Here is a 20,118-nt window from a genome sequence, read left to right on the forward strand (position 1 = left end):
CTGAAGCTGAAGCTCCAGTATTTTGGTCACCTGATGCAAACAGCCAACTCATTGGAAAAGTCCCTGATGCTGGGAAAAATTGAGGGCAGAAGGAGAAGAGGGTGTCAGAGGATGACATGGCTGGATGGCATCACAGATGCAATGGACACGAACTTGATCAAACTTTGGGAGATGATGAGGGACACAGACTTAGTGTGCTGCAGTCCATGGGGTCGCAAAAAGTCAGACACGACTGGGTGACTTAACAACAACAACAGGATATTTTGGCAGAAAACAGATCATCAAATGGCCCTCAATGGCTGGTATAGGGTTTGTGGTTCGGAAGCCTACTGGCTCTTACCTAATAAATGGACAGACACTGTACCTTGGTAAAATGATGTCAGACATCATTTGGGACTCATTTTAGACATCAATACTACCCCTTGGAGAAAGGAGTCTTTAGGTAATTAAATGACCAGAAAAAAATTAGGTTTAATTTGAGATCCAAGCCCTGTCTAATCAAGAGGAATTCTGAACTACTTTCTTTTCTTTTCAGTTCTTTTGAATACATGCTTTACCAAAGGCCCAGAAAGTTGGGAGGATTTTACGTGCTATGATTTGGAGAATAGCAGAAGCCTTAGACAATGCCATCTGGGTTACTGAACTCCTTTCTTGAGAGGTTCATAAAATTGGACAGGCAGTACTTCAGAATAGGGTCCACACAGATACGATATTAGCTTCTCAAGGGAAAACAAGTGCTGTTTTAAAGCAAGAATGTTGTGCTTACATGCATATAGATCTCTCTGGAATCTTAAATGTTATAAAAATAATCAAGGAAGTAAAAAAATCTGGGGCATCTTCACCTTGGGAATGAGATCTATTCTCTTGATTTAATTGTAGTCTTTTGATTCTTGATGAGAAGTGGACATCAAGCACTGATCATGCATTTATCTGTGATGTAGAGTTCGTATGTGTTGTCTGCAGTGTGTTCAATGATGCTGCAAAGCCAGAGTGTTATCAATAAATAATTACACTAAAACAAAACAAAAACAGCAGGGAACTCAGATATTTGTAGCATTTGGAAAGCCAAAAAACACACCAGAAATAAATGGCATAAATATATATGCAGCCAACATAGGAGCACTTAGATGCATAAAGCAAATAGTAACAGACATAAAGGGAGAAATTGATAGTAATACAATAATATTAGGGAAGTTTAACATCCAAGACAATCTACAGATTCAGTGCAATCCCTATCAAGATACCAGTGGAATTTTTCACAGAAGTAGAACACATAATTCTAAAATTTGTATGGAAACACAAAAGAACCTGAATACAGCCAAAGCAATCTTGAGAAAAGAAGACCAGAACTAGAGGTATCTTGATTCCTGACTTCAAACTAGACTACAAGGCTATAGTAATCAAAACAGTATGGTACGGACACCAAAACAGACACATAGATAAGTGCAACAGAATAGAAAGCCTAGAAATAAACCCACATTCTTATGGTCAGTTAATCTACAAGAAAGCAAGTTTATAGAGTGGGAAAATACAGTCTCTTCAGTAAGTTGTGCTAAGGAAACTGGATAGCTAATGTAAAAGAATCAAAAAAGAACATTTTCTCACACCATATACAAATATGAACTCAAAATGGATTCAAGATGTAAATGTAAGACTGGAAACCATACAATCCCTCAAAGAAAATATAGGAAGAACACTCTGATAAATCATAGCAATATTTTTGGGTCTGCCTCTTAAGGCAAACAAAACAAAAATGAAAATAAACAAATGGGACCTAATTAAACTTAAAAACTTTGGAACAGCAAAGGAAGCAAATAAAAAGGCAAACTATGGAATGGGGGAAAATTTTTGCATATTATATGACCGATTAAGGGTTAATGTCCAAAGTATATAAACAGCTCACACAATTCAATAAAAAAAAGAAACAACCCAATTAAAAAATGGTCAGAAGACCTGAATAGACAAAGAAGGCATACAAACGTCCAATAGGCACATGCAAAGATATACATCTCTAATGATCAGGGAAGTGCAAATCAAAACCACAAAGAGCTATCACCTCATATCCATCATGGCTATCATCAAAAAGACCACAAATAATATATGTTGGTGAGGATGTGTAGAAAAGGGAACTCTCATACACTATTGGTGGGAACATAAATTGGTGCAGCCTATATGGAAAACAGTATGGAAGTTCCTCAAAAAAATTAAAATGGAACTATACAAGATGTATGAATTAAAATATTGTGATGGGAAAGAGCAGGCCTTCTATACAAAAGCTATGGGGTTAAAATATCAGTTTCTTACTGTGGCCTTGGGCAAATTACTTAATCAAATTAAATCCTGTTTCATCAACTATTAGTCAAGATTAAGTAAATCAACTTTTGGATAGTTGTAGCACAGCATTTGGAATGTAGAAAGTATTGAACAAATGTTAGTTCCCTTTCACATTTCTAATTTCCTTTCATTAGTTTGTATTTATAGAAAATCCGATTGTCATTTATAAAGAAAGCTGAGTGCCGAAGAATTGATGCTTTTGAACTATGGTGTTGGAGAAGACTCTTAAGAGTCCCTTGGACTGCATGCAGATCCAATTAGTCAATCCTAAAGGAAATCAGTCCTGACTATTCATTGGAAGGACTGATGCTGAAGCTAAAACTCCAATACTTTGGCCAGCTGATGCGAAGAACTGACTCATTTGAAAAGACCCTCATGCTAGGAAAGATTGAAAGTGGGAGGAGAAGGGGACGACAGAGGATGAGATAGTTGGATGGCATCGCAGACTTGATGGACATGAGTTTGAGTAAGCTCTGGGAGTTGGTGACAGACAGGGAAGCCATGGATGGCGTGCTGCAGTCCATGGGGTCACAAAGAGTCAGACACGACTGAGTGACTGAACTGAACTGACTGATGATTACTGTCCACATACTGAAATTTAATATCTATTACTATACAAATACCAAAGAAGATATAAGCCATTTCTGAGATACTAGAGTTGCAAACTGAAATTGGTGAAAAGAGAAGGAGGAAGAGTTAGATATAAAATGTAACATCTGACTCCCCCAAATTCTCACTATCTATTTGAGCTACAGATAGCTTGTTAAAGCTGATCTCTTTTGTGTGTGTGCTCAGTTGTGTCTGACTCTGCAACCTCATAGACTGCAGCCTGCCAGGCTCCTCTGTCTGTGAGATTTTCCAGGGAAGATTACTGGAGTGGGTAGCCATATCCCACTCCAGGGGATCTTCCAAATTCAGACTGAAGCTGTGTTTCCTGCATTGCAGGTAGCTTCCCTACCACTAGCACCACTTGGGAAGTCCTTGTGCTCAGACAGTAAAGAATCCTCCTGGAATGCAGGAGACCTGGGTTCGATTCTTGGGTCAGAAACATCCTATGGATAAGGGAATGGCTAGCCACTCCAGTATTCATGTCTGGAGAATTCCACGGACAGGGGAGCCTGGCTACAGTCCTTGGGGTTGCAAAGAGTAGGAATGACTGCGATGAACACTTTCAATCTCTTTTAGCTCTGTATGCTAACATGAATAAAATGTAGAGGTTAGCTGGTAAGGTGGAAAGTAGAGAGTGAGTCACTGAGGAATTTATTGTAGGCACTGAAGGGAAGAAGAAAGGATACAGGCTAAAATCTACTTAGGAGGAGAGTCCTGAGTGACTCTAAAGTGGACCATCAGCCTAAAGGAAATGGACATGGAATGCCACATATTACCAAGAGAAGAAGGAAGGGGATGTTGACTATAAGTTTTGCCTAATTATAATTACCATTAAAAATATCCTCTGATTTAAAGTTCACAACATTGCTCAGCCATAAAAAAAGAATGAAATAATGCCATTTGCAGCAACATGGTGGACCTACAGTGAAGTAAGTCAGACAGAGAAAGACAAATATCATATGATCTTGCTTATATGTGGAATCTAAAATATGATACAAATAAAATTATTTATAAAACAGAAACCGACTGACAGACATAGAAAACAGGTTACCAAAGGGGAAAGGTAGAGGAGAGATAAATTAGAAGTTTGGGATTAAAATATACACACTATATATAAAATTGATGATCAACAAGGACCTACTGTAAAGCAAAGGGAACTATACTCCATATTTTGTAATAACCTATAAGGAATGTACTGGAGTGGGTAGCTATTCCCTTCTCCAGGGGATCTTCCTGACCCAGGTCTCTAAGCTCAGTCTCCCACATTGCAGGCAGATTCTTCACTGTCTGAGCCACCAGAAAAGCCCCATGTCTATGTATGTGTATATATATATGTATAAGCAAATCACTGTGCTGTACACCTAAAAGTAATACAACATTGTAACTCAACTATATTTCAATAAAAATTTTTAAAAATAAAGTTCACAACAAACCTGTGAGGGAGTGATTATGATTTACCTTTTTTAAAATCAATACTGATGCTCAGAGAATTGAGTTGGGTGCTTCATACTTAGCTTGTAGGTAACAGTGCTAGCATTTAAGTCTCAGCCTGTCTAGATCTAAAGTTCAGGCCTTATTATATTCTTATACTCTTTGGTGCCCTTGAAGAATTTTCCCTAAAGAACAGCCATAAAGGTCTAAGCCAAGCTTTAAGCAATTACCTAAGTGGTAATTCTATGCCCTGGACTTTTGTGAGAGTTTGATCTTCTACCTTCAAGATATACAGGTGAGAATTGGGCTCATTGTAACTAAATTTCTTTATCAATTTACTTGAGAAGTCGCTTTCCTGAAGTATTCTGGAAAGGATTAAAAAAAATCAAAGTACACAAAATAAACTGCAAACAGTTTTGATTGCCTGCAATTGTATTCAAGAATTTTTAAGATCCAGTTCAAACATGTTTTTCATGACTGATTTATTCTGGGTGATTTTACCAATGTGTATGCCTGCATTTGGAGTTACTCTTAACTGGAAAGAGGTTTTCATTTCTATGAATCAGAAGAGGCTGGCAGGCTACAGTCCACGGGGTCACAAAGAGTTGGACACAACTGAAGCAACTTAGCACACACACACTTAACTGGAAAGAGGCTTTGATTTCTGTATAAACACTCTAGGCCAAAAGACAGCAAGTAAGAAAAGCAATCCAGACAATCATTTGTTTGAAACACCAACCTGGAGAGGAGGAAAAATAAGATAAATATAACATGGCGTTCTCAGTCTCTCAGTCATGTCTGACTCTTTGCGACCCTAGGGACTGTAGCCTGCCAGACTCTAATGTCCATGAGATTCTCCAGGCAAGAATACTGGAGAGGGTTGCCATTTCCTCCTCCAGGAAATTTTCCTGACTCAGGGATCGAAGCCGTGTCTCCTGCATTGGCAGGCAGATTCTTTACCACTACCATCTCCTGGGAAGCCCAAATGTAATATTTCTTAGAACTGTATCAGAACACCCTGTTTCATATTTCCTACAAGCAATCTTTGAGCCTTTGTTTCAAAAAATCATGTAGTTACCCATCAGGAACAGTATCATTCCAAATAACTGGTGTTAATAAACCTACCTATTACCCAAACAACCCTGAAACGAGACCTGAAATTGCTATTTTGGGTGGTGCTTCCTGCTGCCACGAGGTGGTGTGTTTGATTTAAAAGACACTCAATCAGGGTTAGATTAAAAATTTAGATCAAAACATTCATGTGAATGAGACACTGAGGAAAAGAATTATGTTTGGTAGCAAACAACAGCTTACTTTTCTTAAAATCTATTTTGATTCAAGTTCAAAATTGATGTAAAAAGTCTGGTCAGGCAAACTAATGTAAGGAACATTTTAGTATACACTGTGAAAACTCTAATCAGAAATGTATTAACATTGCTGATAGCATAGAAGATGCTTGACAAATATTTCCTGATCGTGGAGCCATACACTAATAATGGTCATATGTTTATTTTGTATGGTATTCTCATTATGACCTGTACACAAGAGGTGATCAGTTAAGTGGACTAATTCGTCTTGCAACTGTAGGATGAAAACTGTAGCACTAATGCCATGATAGATGTTAAATATATTAAATATGTTAAATATAATCTATGTTAAATAGATGTTAATATATAGGTGTTGAATATATTCCAAAGTATTCAAATATTGCTGAGATAGATAGAAAAAAAGCTTATGGGATAGACAAGGAGAATGAGAATAGAGAGGGTAAGAAAAAAATTCATTAAAGGAGAAAGTGTAAAAAAAAAAATCTGAGGCATTAAATATGGAAGCAATGATACCATGATAGAGTAGGAACAGTTACGCAAATTTGGAGAAAATATATTTCTACTTCATGCTTTCAAATGTTTGTTAGAAGTTGGTGAAAAAGGATTTTGAGAATAGAGTTCCATGGTAGCCTGTATTCTTAGGAGGAATAACTGTGACATATTTTCAATTGTGCTGGCCAGTATGATAGCCATTAGCTATATGTAACTAATGAACACTTGAAATGTGGCTAGTACAAATTGAGATGTGCTGTAAATGTAAAATATATATCAAAGACAGTACAAAAAATGTAAAATGTCTCAATAATCTATTCCATGAAAGCAATGGAATAGATTATTGAGACATGTTAGATATAGTGGGTTAAATAAAAATGTAATATTTAATAATATTTATTTAATTTAAAATGTATTTAATATATATTAATGGTATGTATTTAATGTTTTATTTAATATAATAAATAGTATCAAATAAATATTTAATATCTTAGATATATTGGGTTAAATAAAATTATTACTTCAATTAACTTCACCTATTTCTTTTATTTTCTAAATTTTATTATTTGTAACTTTTGTCTGTGCCAGGTCTTTGTTGCTGCACATGGACTTTCTCTAGCTGTGGCCATGGGAGCTACTCTCCAGTTGCAGCGATGGGGGGGCTTCTCACTGTGGTGGCTTATTGCATAGCACAGGCTCTTGAGCTCAGGCTCAGTAGTTGCGGCAAATGGGCTTAGTTGCCCTGCAGCTTGTGGAATCTTCCCAGACCAGGGATCAAAACCATGTCCCCTGCATTGGCAAGTGGATTCTTAATCACTGGGCAATCAGGCCATCTTTTGATTTTTTTAAAAATATGACTAAAGTAATGCTTAAAATTCTCCAAGCCAGGCTTCAGCAATATGTGAACCGTGAACTTCCTGATGTTCAAGCTGGTTTTAGAAAAGGCAGAGGAACTGGAGATCAAATTGCCAACATCCGCTGGATCATGGAAAAAAGCAAGAGAGTTCCAGAAAAACATCTATTTCTGCTTTATTGACTATGCCAAAGCCTTTGACTATGTGGATCACAATAAACTGTGGAAAATTCTGAAAGAGATGGGAATACCAGACCACCTGATCTGCCTCTTGAGAAATTTGTATGCAAGTCAGGAAGCAACAGTTAGAACTGGTCATGGAACAACAGACTGGTTGCAAATAGGAAAAGGAGTATGTCAAGGCTGTATATTGTCACCCTGTTTATTTAACTTATATGCAGAGTACATCATGAGAAACGCTGGACTGGAAGAAACACAAACTGGAATCAAGGTTGCCGGGAGAAATATCAATAACTTCAGATATGCAGATGGCACCACCCTTATGGCAGGAAGTGAAGAGGAACTAAAAAGCCGCTTGATGAAAGTGAAAGTGGAGAGTGAAAAAGTTGGCTTAAAGCTCAACATTCAGAAAACGAAGATCATGGCATCTGGTCCCATCACTTCATGGGAAATAGATGGGGAAACAGTGGAAACAGTGTCAGACTTTATTTTTCTGGGCTCCAAAATCACTGCAGATGGTGACTGCAGCCATGAAATTAAAAGACGCTTACTCCTTGGAAGGAAAGTTATGACCAACCTAGATAGCATATTCAAAAGCAGAGACATTACTTTGCCAACAAAGGTTCATCTAGTCAAGACTGGTTTTTCAGATGTGAGATTTGGACTGTGAAGAAAGCTGAGCACTGAAGAATTGATGCTTTTGAACTGTGGTGTTGGAGAAGACTCTTGTGAGTCCCTTGGACTGCAAGGAGATCCAACCAGTCCATCCTAAAGGAGATCAGCCCTGGGTGTTCTTTGGAAGGACTGATGCTAATGCTGAAACTCCAGTACTTTGGCCACCTCATGGGAAGAGTTGACTCATTGGAAAAGACTCTGATGCTGGGAGGGATTGGGGGCAGGAGGAGAAGGGGACGACAGAGGATGAGATGGCTGGATGGCATCACTGACTCGATGGACGTGAGTCTGAGTGAACTCTGGGAGTTGGTGATGGACAGGAAGGCCTGGCATGCTGTGATTCATGGCGTCACAAAAAGCTGGACAAGACTGAGCGACTGATCTGATCTATGTGGCTAACATTTGTACTGGGCAGTGGTTGTCTAAAGAATTGCTGAAGAGGGACTAAACAGACTCTATACTAGAGTTCCTGAAAGGAGAAACAGACATTTGGCCTAGCTATTATTTTTTTCCCTGTCTTTTGTTTTAACATCATTGCCCATAGTAGGCTAATCAGTGGAAGACAGAAAACGTGGCATGTAAGGGATACAAGTTGAGTGGAAGTAGGGAAGCTATTTGTTTCTCCTGTTGCATAATCTCCAGAAGTACTTTTCTCTAAGGCAATGTGCTGACATTAGAATCAAGTCTATAATGATAAATAAATGATGTTGAAGAAAGAAGTGTGAAAGCAAAATTGGGAAACATAAAAGTGTTTTTACACATTTTCTCACTTCCCGGACATCTATCAACAGCCTGCTCCCTGGTCCCCTTCCTACTCCTAACACACACCCACACTCCATTTCTAGGTCAAGTATCTTATTATGAGAATATGAATAGGCCTCTATTTAGACTTTTTGAATGGTCCCTTTTAAAAGTGTATTTCTCATTATGTGACTCTGCGAGGGTTCTGAGTAGCAGGAAACTTAATATAAGTTTTGTCCCAAGATATCAGAGATGATCACTAGTTAGGGGAGCAGATAGATGCGGTGACTTTGAGTACTATTGATAGGAATTGATATGGAGTGCTTTAAGGGCAAAAAACTAGAAATTTATCTTTAAGATGAACAGATATGCAGGGATCTATCTTGGTATAAGAAGGGGAGACTGGGATCTGCCAAGAATATAATTCAAATATTTGTTTCAAGTGTGGGTAGGAGATAAGGATCAAAAAACCTGCCCCATGTAAAAGACAAAAAGGGTTAGTAGAACTTCACTATGACTAGCCCAGGGGAGGAATGAGCTGCTATAAAGGATACTTTAGTCCAACAACGTGTACTGTTACAGGGAAGTGGTAATTTAAGAATTAGTGAAATGATGCAGGGCCAAGTCTATCAGCATTATTATATAACCAAATATTGCTGCTTTTATAACTAAATAATACCATTCTATTTGTTTGTGTCTTTGGGAGTTCGACAGTCCTAACTTTGGACGCAGCAGTTTAGGGGGCAAAGCAACAGAGCTTTGTTGCTTAATAGTAGTAGAAGTCTGCTTTATGATAGTAGAAGTCTACTTAATAGCAGGGACGTATTTGTGGCTCAGCTGGTAAAGAATCCTCCTGCAATGTGGGAGACCCGAGTTCTATCCCTGGGTTAGGAAAATCCCCTGGAGAAGGGAAAAGCTACCCACTCCAGTATTCTGGCCTGGAGAATCCCATAAACTGTATATCCATTTGAATGCAGAGTTCTAAAGAATAGAAAGGAGAGAAAAAAAAGCCTTCCTCAGTGAAAAATGCAAAGAAAGAGAGCAAAACAATAGAATGGGAAAGACTAGAGATCTCTTCAAGAAAATTAGAGATACCAAGGGAACATTTCATGCAAAGATGAGCATAATAAAGGACAAAAATGGTATGGACCTAACAGAAGCAGAAGATATTAAGAAGAGGTGGCAAGAACACACAGAAGAACTATACAAAAAAGATCTTCACGACCCAGATAATCACGATGGTGTGATCACTCACCTAGAGCCAGACATCCTGGAATGTAAAGTCAAGAGAGCCTTAGGAAGCATCAGTACGAACAAAGCTAGTGGAGGTGATGGAATTCCAGTTGAGCTATTTCAAATACTAAAAGATGATGCTGTGTAAGTGCTGCACTCAATACGCCAACAAATTTGGAAAACTCAGCAGGGGCCACAGGACTGGAAAAGAACAGTTTTCATTCCAATCCCAAAGAAAGGCAATGCCAAAGAATGTTCAAACTACCGCACAATTGCACTCATCTCACATGCTAGCAAAGTAATGCTGAAAATTCTCCAAACCAGGCTTCAACAGTACATGAAAAAAAAAAAACAGTACATGAACTGTGATCTTCCAGATGTTCAAGCTGGATTTAGAAAAGGCAGAGGAACCAGAGATCAAATTGCCAACATCCATAGGCTCATCAAAAAAGCAAGAGCGTTCCAGAAAAACATCTACTTCTGCTTTATTGACTATGCCAAAGCCGTTGATTGTGTGGATCACAATAAACTGTGGAAAATTCTTCAAGAGATGGAAATACCACACCACTGGACCTGCCTCCTGAGAAATCTGTATGCAGGTCAGGACGCAACAGTTAGAACTGGACATGGAACAACAGACTGGCTCCAAACAGGAAAAGAAGTTTGTCAAGGCTGTATATTGTCACCCTGCTTATTTAACTTATATGCAGAGTGCATCATGAGAAATGCTGGGCTGGATGAAGCACAAGCTGGAATCAAGATTGCTGGGAGAAATATTAACCTCAGATATGCAGATGACACCACCCTTATGGCAGAAAGTGAAGAAGAACTAAAGAGCCTCTTGATGAAAGTTAAAGAGAAAAGTGAAAAAGTTGGCTTAAAACTCAACATTCAGAAAATGAAGATCATGGCATCTGGTCCCATCACTTCATGGCAAATAGATGGGGAAACAGTGGAAACAGTGACAGACTTTATTTTGGGGGCTCCAAAATCACTGCAGTTGGTGACTGCAGCCATGAAATTAAAAGACACTTGCTCCTTGGAAGAAATGTTATGACCAACCTAGGGCATATTAAAAAACAGAGACATTCCTTTGCTAACAGAAGTCCATCTAGTCAAAGCTATGGTTTTTCCAGTGGTCATGTATGGATGTGAGAGAAAGCTGAGCACTGAAGTATTGATGCTTTTGAACTGTGGTGTTGGAGAAGACTCTTGAGAGTCCATTGGACTGCAAGGAAATCTAACCAGTCCATCCTAAAGGATATCAGTCCTGGGTATTCATTGGAAGGACTGATGCTGAAGCTGAAACTCCAATACTTTGGCCACCTGATACGAAAAACTGACTCATTAGAAAAGACCCTGATTCTGGGAAAGATTGACAGCAGGAGGAGAAGGGGATGACAGAGGATGAGACGGTTGGATGGCATCTCTAACTCAATGGACTTGAGTTTGGGTAGACTCTGAGAGTTGGTGATGGACAGGGAGGCCTCGCGTGCTACAGTCCATGGGGTTGCAAAGAGTCAGACATGTCTGAGCGACTGAACTGAACTGTATACTCCATGGGGTCGCAAAGAGTTAGACACGACTGAGTGACTTCCACTATATCCTACCTATTCAATCATGTACCTCCTGATGGTTGTTTTTAATTTGAAGTGCTTCAAAAGCACTAGCATGTATTTTTCTATTGTTGTTGTTTATCAGTCGCTAAGTCATATTCGACTGTTTGCGACTACATGGACTGCAGCATGCCAGGCTTCCCTGTCCTCCATTATTTCCTGGATTTGCTCACATCCATGTCCGGTAAGTCAGCTCTTCACATCAGGTGGCCAAAGCATTGGAGCTTCAGTATATTTCTACAGGAGAACCCCAATGTTGAGAAGTGTTGGTCAAAGAGTTATTTTCCAAGAGTTGTATCAGTGTAGCTCCCAGTAGATCCGTATGTACATTTTACTACTACACCCTCCTAGTACTGGATGTTGTAAATCATTTTAATTTTTGCTAATCCAAGAACAGAACATTAGTTTTGGGGTTGTGTGGCAGCACAATATTCACATCAATATATTTCAGTTAATTTAAAAAATTTATTAGCACCAGCATATCTAGTACAGTGACTGGTTTTGTTAGATTAAAATATGTCCTGTAGTGAATATTTTCTTTAAAAAGTTCTTAAGTCTGGATCTACTCAGGCTCCCTGAAATAGTCAGTGGGTACATACTGCAGATCTTCTTTGTTCATGAAATGCTATAGCATTACTTGAATAGTGTTTGTATTCAAATTCACCTAATTCACTCTGGGGAGAAAAAGGGAATAACAGTTTAAACATGCAAATAACTTGATATTCCATTCAGTAAACGCTAGCCCTAGGTAATTATACATTAAGCCTTACTAGTCTTATGAAAAAAATGTCAGTGACTTTAACGGACTCTCCACTGCTGATGAGAAATTAATCTCATTGGACTGATGGCAGGGTTGCTGGTGATAACTGTCAACATTTTGGTGGAAGAAATTGAAGTACTCATTAAGCATCCTAAAGAAGGAGTGGTTAACAAAAACTCAAGGGACAAACATTAAAACAAAACAAAACCTGACTATATAGTCTTATTTTAAAAATCGTATATGTATTCTCTCTCTCCCTCTGATTGGCTTTTTGTCTTCCTCAAACAGAGTGTGGAAAGAGGTCCTGACGGTGCCGAGGCAAGTCTCAAGAGACCTAGAGAAATTCCGTATTAAGGACCTGGAGGGTTTGTTTTTTCACTTCTGGTTACAGCTGGTGCGTACGCGAGGCGAGGAGTAAACATCCGGGCTCGCTTGGTCAGTTCTTTACTTGAAACGAAAGGAGAAATTAGGCACATTTCCCGGTGACTCAGACGATAAAGAGTCTGCCTACAATGCGGGAGACCCGGGTTCAATCCCTGGGTCGGGAAGATACCCTGGAGAAGGAAACGGCAACCCACTCCAGTATTCTTGTCTGGAGAATCCCGTGGATGGAAGAGCCAGTCCATAGGGTCGCAAAGAGTCGGACATGACTGAGTCACTTCACTTCCTTGAAGGGAAGAAAATTCAGCACGTCTCAATCCATTTCAGAAACGAGAGAACACTCACGAGCCACCGGGCAGAAATACCAATCCCGCTCCGTCACTTCTCTTCAGACCTAAGCAGGGAGATTCAAAAGAAACTGAAGCGAGGAGAACAGACGAGGAAAGCCAACGCGAGGTATTAGAACAGGGACGTGCCTCTTCTTCCGCGACTTCCGCGTCACCGCGGGCCCCGCCCTTCATGGGGCGGGGCTGAGCGTTCCTTCCGGGTTGCGGGCGGAAGTGGGAGAATTTGAATCGTGTGGGCCGTTTGGTGTAGCAGCTAGAGGATGGCGTGTGGCGCAGCGCGGGAAGGGAAAAGTGACACGGCCTCTCTGGAACTTCTGCCCAGCGCGCCTCGGTGAGTGGATGTGGAACAGCAAGATATGGAATATTCCAAGGAGAGAAGCAGGACCGTCGGATGGGTCAGGGGGTCGGGGAGACCGGACAGTACAGCGGGGGCCTCGGAGAGCCTTTGAGGTGTCTTGTAGTGGGGCCGGACGTGAGGACTTTGGAAGTTGGCGCAGGGGGAGCCTCTCCCGGGTTAGCGCTCCAAACAGATGGCGTACACACCCCAGCTCTAGAATATTGGGGATTCGGAGGCCCGACCGCCCCCGAAACTTTAAACTGTCGACTTTCTGGTAATTGCAATTCAGTATTTGCGCCAAATAGGCTCGAGTACTGCAGCTTCAGCAGTAGTTATTGCTAAAGTATTACCATACCCAAAAGAATCTTCCTTTATTAAAGGTGGAAGGTTGGGAGCAGGTTTAGAATGAAGAAATGTTCTACGTTCCTTCTAAAAGGAGAAGTCTTTCTTACAGTGGACCGCAGGAAATTGGCAGTCTTTGAAATACCTGGTGGGGATTTAAATTGAAATCTGAGTATCCTTTGTATGCAAAACCCGGATATTTTTCGTGTACCGCAAAAATCCGAGACTCTTGCTTATTTAAATTGGCTGTATGGTAACAGCGGTGAGTCACAAGGGTGTTAGTTTGCTAACAATAGGGATAAGGTTTAGTTCCACAGACCTGCCTTTTCATCCCCTTCATTCATTGGCCGATTGGGTTGTTGTGGAGTCATTTCGAAAGTACTAAATTTTCTGACGTCAGGTTTTGTTTTGGGTTTTTATTTTACTTATTTTTAATGACCGACTGCCTCAAAAATCAATTCTATCTAACCTCCCAACAAAGTCATGCCTTCTGGAATAGTTTAAATGTGTACCCTACTTGTAATCTATAAGTAAGCATTTAAATGTGTAGAAATTTTATATCTTGGCTTGTTGAAAACTGTCAGACTAATTTTGTGTTGCTTTATAGGATCAGATATTTTATGCTTCTTCTAAGATTTTAACATCAAAGTATCATACCATATAAACGTATAAGTTTCTTTTAAAAAGTAGGACTTTTTCAGAATAAATATCCCTTTGTCCAGTGCTGGCTACTCCTACTCCTCCGTCCCTGCTAATGAACTTTTGTTTCATTATTAGCCAGGAAAAATAAATGTAAATATTCAGTAGTTATGGTCATTAAAATTTAAACATTAATGTAAGACTGCAGCAAGACATTAGCTGTACTTTGTTAAGGTTTGCTTAATTCAGATCTTATGATTCTACTTATTATAAGCCACCAGCAAATAGTAATTTCCCCTGTAGAATTCGTCTCTACATTTTCTGTTTCTTTTCCTTACCTGGACTCTTTGGTTTTTTTTGCTGTGTCTACCAGAATCAGTGAATTTCAATTTTTATTGTGTACACATTACCTTGAAGGATTTGTGAAGTGCTGATTCCTGTATTTCAAATCTCAGAAATTATAATCCCATAAATCTGGAGGATAGTGTTCTGTAAATTTAATTTGAAGGTTAGTAATTTTGATGAATATTTTAAAAACACTGACTTGGTCTCTCTTAGAGAAGCATTGTAATATGTTGGTTAAGGTCATGAAAGTGGACAGATTGCTTGCATTTGAATTCTGTTCTTGTGACTTTGTAGCTGTCTGACCCTAAGGCTGTTAGTTCCTTAACCTTTCAGTGCTTAAATTCCCTCAATTATAGTGGAGAAAATAGCAATATCTATCTGGTAGGACTATTGTGAGGATCAAATGAATTAAACACATTAAAATCTTAGAATAGTGTGTGGTACATAGTGAATGATACATGCATCTGCTATGATATCGAGTTACTCTAAGCATTATACGTACATTATATCATTAATCTTCAAAATAGCATTGTAATATTTACTATTATTTTCAGATAAGAAAACTGAGCCTATGAGGGTTTTAGCAGTTTGTTCTCACACAACTAGTAAAATGTTCAAACTAGGACAAAAACTAGATTTTGTTAGAAATTTTATACTTCTTATTGATTGATTTATTGTAATGCTTCCTGCCTCTGTCCTCAATCTCTCCTTCCAAATGTTGCTCTTTAAAAAATTTCTGATGGCCTCTCATCATCTACCACATATATTTCAAATTTCTTTGCCTTTATTTTTTTTTCAAAAACCTTCTCAATCTGGTTCCAACCTCGTTTTAAGAATTATCCTCATAATTTTCTGCCATTCTTTTCCATCCTGTGATGTTCTGTGGTATTACCACGATACTCCAGATCTCTTCTATCATATTTGTGCAGTTAGTCATTGACCTTTTATATTTCTCCTTAAAATTTGACCTAGTAGGTTTCAGGTTCCTCTCTAGACTTAGCCAGTGAAGTGGTTCTTCCTCAGTGCAGTTTGTATGTGTGCTAGTGTGCTCAATTGTGTCTAACTCTTTGTGATCCCATGGAGCCCACCAGGCTCCTCTGTCCTTGGGATTTTCCAGGCAAGAATACTGGAGTAGGTTACCATTTCTTATTCCAGGCATCTTCCCAGCCCCGGGATCAAACTCAAGACTCTTGCATCTCCTGCACTGGCAGTCAGATTCTTTATCAGTGGGAAGCCCTCAGTGCATGGTTTAGTTGTAAACAAAATAGCTCTTGTCTTCTTTTGTCTTTGCAGTTCTAGGTTCAGAACAGTATCTTTATAGTCTGAAACTGTGTGTTCAGGGGGTGCTTGTTATTTTAAAAATTTTAACACATTATGTCTTATTAAGCTGAAAAAGTTAAAAATTGAAAGATGACAGAATATAATTCTGTGTAGCTGTGGTAGAGATTTTAGTGATATCATATAGTTTGTAAATTATACAACTATGGAAAAACAAGTATTGAAGTTGTAGAATTAGAAGACATTTTATGTGGGAAAAAATTTAAGATTTTTAAAAATTTCTTTAAGAGCAGTATTTGCTAATATTCACAGAACTCTGAATGCTTTATACATATTTCTCATTTAACCTTTAGAGCCATTTTATTATTATCCCTGTATTAAGGTGAAAAAACTGAGGCAACAAAAGATTTAGTAACTTTAAAAAAAAATTTTATTTTGGTTTTTTTTGCATTTCATTTCCTTCCATGCAGGATTTTTTTTTTATTATAAGATATATTTTAAGTGTAATTTAAAAATTAACTTTATAACAGAATTAGCCTCATTTGTACACAGATGATCACTTCTACATTAATTCAGTTCTAAGTTAAGAGAATATTGGGAATTAAAAACAGAAAAGTTTGCCTTTCCTTTTTGATTTAAACAGGTAAGATTGTTACCTGACTTCATTGCTCACAGCCTTTTCTTTAGAAACCTGTCAGTGTTATAGGCACATCATTCTGATGACCAGAGAGTAAAGGTTTGGACTTAGGAGCATATGATCCCACATACCTTCTCCAGCCAAAGTAGTTATTTGAATCAGAGCTCAATGTCTGATGCAGCTAGACCATTCACATCATTTCTTGAATTTTGGAATTGGTATATCCAGAGACTGTTGAGAACCAAGGTGGAAAGGTCGTTACATTCTAAGATGACAATAAAATGATGAAGAAACATGAACAATGGACATTGAGAGCCAGAATATAGAGAGGGAGGGAAGGAAAACCTATTCACGGAGGACTAGCTGTGAAGTAAGTCAATATAAACTTATAACTTAATTGCTTTTCCTTTTAAAGATTGGATTTTTGTAAGAGCAATTTTGTTGTTGTTTAGTTGCTAAAGCATATCTGACTCTTTTGCATGGACTGTAGCCTGCCAGGTTCCCCTGTCCATGAGATTTCCCAGGCAAGAAATCTCTTGCCTCCTGCAGCCGATCTTCCTGACCCAAGGGTCGAACCCGTGTCTCTTGTATTGGCAGGCAGATTCTTTACCACTCAGCCACCTAGGAAAGCCAAAGAGCAGTTTTAGTTCACAGCAAAATTGAGGGGAAAATGATAGAGATTTCCCATGTACCGCCTTCCCCACACATGCATAGTCTCTTCCATTATAAACATTCCCCTTTAGTGTGGTACATTTGTTACAATTGATGAGCTTACATTGACACAAGGTAAAGTCTGTAGTTCACTCCATGTGATGATATGTTTGTATACAAAGGGAAACTTCAACTACCTTCAATTACAACTTTTTACAATAATGCCAGTGTCCACGTTAATTGGTATTTTGTTTGTCAAGTGAAAGTGAAAGTCAGTCATGTCTGTGCCACCCCATGGACTATACAGTCCATAGAATTCTCTAGCCAAAATCCTGGAGTGGGTAGCCTTTCCCTTCTCCAGGGGATCTTCCCAGCCCAGGGATCGAACCCAGGTCTCCTGCATTGCAGGTGGATTCTTTACTAGCTGAGCCACAAAAGAATATTAAAATTACTGAGGGAAGCACTGGTGGGTGTCTCTCTTAGTATGTAAGCTTATGTTAACTCTTAAGAGAGTTAAACCCAAACTAAATGCTAAGTCTTGGCTGGGTTTTGTATTTTTTATGCCTCTCTTTTTCTGTAGTGCTTCCAGTAGCCTAACATCAAACAACTTTTTTTGGTCTCAGATTTTCTAATTTATCTATTTTTCTGGAATGCTGCTATTGAAATTTCTCTTACAAATGAATGGTATTTGTAGTAGTAGTAGGCTTTGTAGTTTTGAAATATTTGGGGCTTATTCACTGTGGAATTGGTTTAGAACTGGTGTGGAGTTTTTCATTGAAGAATATCTCACGATCAGTTTTATTGATCCATTTTTCCTATAACTTCCTTTGCAATGATTCTAAAGTAAAATACTTTTATTCATACGCTTTACCATCTGAGCCACCAGGGAAATCCTTTATTCATTTAGTAAATATTTACTGATCATTATGCTGGGCATGGTTGGATGTTTTTGTTTTTCAAGTCTCCCATAATCTTAGTCATCATAAGGATACTTCAGGATTATATAGTGCTTTACAGTTTATATAGCTTAACAGATTCTTTAGGATGTTATGACCCTGCAAGGTAATAAATTTCCCATAAGGAAATTGAGTCCTGCTCTAAATCACACATAATTCCACAGTTCTCACTAGGGCAAGAACCCGGTTATGAATTTTTTTCCTTCCATGGTGCCTCAGTGATAAAGAATCCACCTGCCAGTGCAGTAGGTGTGGGCTCCATCCCTGTGTTGGGAAGATCCCCTGGAGGAGGAAATGGAAACCCACTCCAGTATTCTTGCCTGGGAAATCCCATGGACAGAGGAGTCTGGAGGGCTACAGTCAATGGGGTCACACAGAGGTCAATACAACTTAGTGACTATACAACATCCGCAGATGATGTTATACATCCTGTGCCTGCTTACTCAGTCGTATCTGCCTCTTCACAACCCCATGGACTGTAGCCCACCAGGCTCCTCTGTCCATGGAATTTCTCAGGCAAGAATACTGGAGTGGGCTGCCATTTCCTACTCTGGGGATCTTCCCAACCTGTGGATCAAACTCATGTCTCTTGTGTCTCCTACATTGGCAAGTGGATTCTTTATCAACTATTTCACCTTTGTTGTTGTTCAGTTGCTAAGTCATGTCCAATTCTTTGAGACCCTATGGACTGCAGCACTCCAGGCTTCCCTGTCCTTCATTATGTCCCAGCATTTGCTCACGTTCATGTCCAGTGAGGTGGTAATCCTATCTAATCATCTCAACCTCTGCCGCCTCCTTCTCCTCTTGCCCTCAGTTTTTCCCAACATCAGGGTCTTTTCCGATGAGTCAGCTCTGCATCACGTGACCAAAGTATTGGAACTTCAGATTTAGCATCAGTCCTTCCAGTGAGTATTCAGGGTTGATGTCCTTTAGGATTGACTAGTTTGATCTCCTTGCAGTCCAAGGGACTATCAAGAGTCTTCTCCAGGACCGCAGTTTAAAAGCATCAATTCTTCAGCACTCAGTCTTCTTTATAGTCCAACTCTCAGGTCTGTACATGACTACTGAAAATGCCATAGCTTTGATTCTATGGGCCTTTGTCAGCAAAGTGATGTCTTTGCTTTTTAATACACTGTCTAGGTTTGTCATAGCTTTCCTTCCAAGGATCCAAGGGTCTTTTAATTTCATGACTGCAGTCACCATCTGCAGTGATTTTCGGGCCCAAGAAAAGAAAATCTGACACTGCTTCCACTTATTCCCCTTCTGTTTGCCATGATGTGATGGGACCAGAAGTCATGTTCTTCATTTTTGAATGTTGACTTTTAAGCCACCTTTTTACTCTCCTTTTTCACCTTCATCAAGAGGCTCTTTAGTTCCTCTTCACTTTCTGCCATTAGACTGGTATCATCTGTGTATTTGAGGTTGTTGATATTTCTCCCAGCAATTAGCATTAAGTAATATTCCGTTGTCTAGGTGTACCATAGTTTATCTGTTCATCTACTGAAGGACATTTTAACTGTTTCCAAGCTGTAAGCATCTCTGTGAAAGTTTTGTTGTGAACATAAATTTTTATCTCTTTTGGTTAAATACCAAGATGCATGACTGCATAACTGAGGTAAATCCTGCTTGGCTGTGGTATATAATTCTTTTTATACATTGTTTGATTTGATTAGCTAATATTTTATTGTGGCATCTGTATTCATGAGTTTGTGTTTTTTTCTTTTGTGATGTCATTGTCGTTTTTGGGGGTTTTTTTTGGTATTAGGTACATGCTGGCTTAATGGAGTAAATTGGAAGTAGTCCCACTCCTTCTGTCTTCTAAAGATATTGTAGAGAATTGGTATAATTTCTCCTTAAATGCTTGATAGAATTTTACAGTGACCCATCTGGGCCTGGTGCTTTCTGTTTTGAACGGTTACTAATTATTGATTCAGTTTCTTTAATACAGTTATA

At 39.0% G+C, this 20,118-nt stretch overlaps 1 protein-coding gene across 10 annotated transcripts in view; it reads left to right on the forward strand.

The window, feature by feature from the left end:
• The first annotated feature begins 13,199 nt into the window (after positions 1–13,199).
• G2E3 (G2/M-phase specific E3 ubiquitin protein ligase) overlaps positions 13,200–20,118 on the forward strand; it is a 76,895-nt gene continuing 69,976 nt past the window's right edge. For 8 of the 10 annotated variants that reach the window (XM_059878991.1, XM_059878997.1, XM_059878987.1 and 5 more), the window contains exon 1: positions 13,200–13,311. Coding sequence is in view for 5 of the 10 variants with exons in the window: in XM_059878987.1 (XP_059734970.1) it covers positions 13,241–13,311 (71 nt within the window). In the remaining 5 variants the exon portion in view is untranslated. The other 2 variants (XM_059878992.1, XM_059878993.1) reach the window with 2 other exon arrangements.

The sequence above is a fragment of the Bos taurus genome, chromosome 21 (genome assembly GCF_002263795.3).
Source record: "Bos taurus isolate L1 Dominette 01449 registration number 42190680 breed Hereford chromosome 21, ARS-UCD2.0, whole genome shotgun sequence".
Classification (NCBI taxonomy): Eukaryota; Metazoa; Chordata; class Mammalia; order Artiodactyla; family Bovidae; genus Bos; species Bos taurus.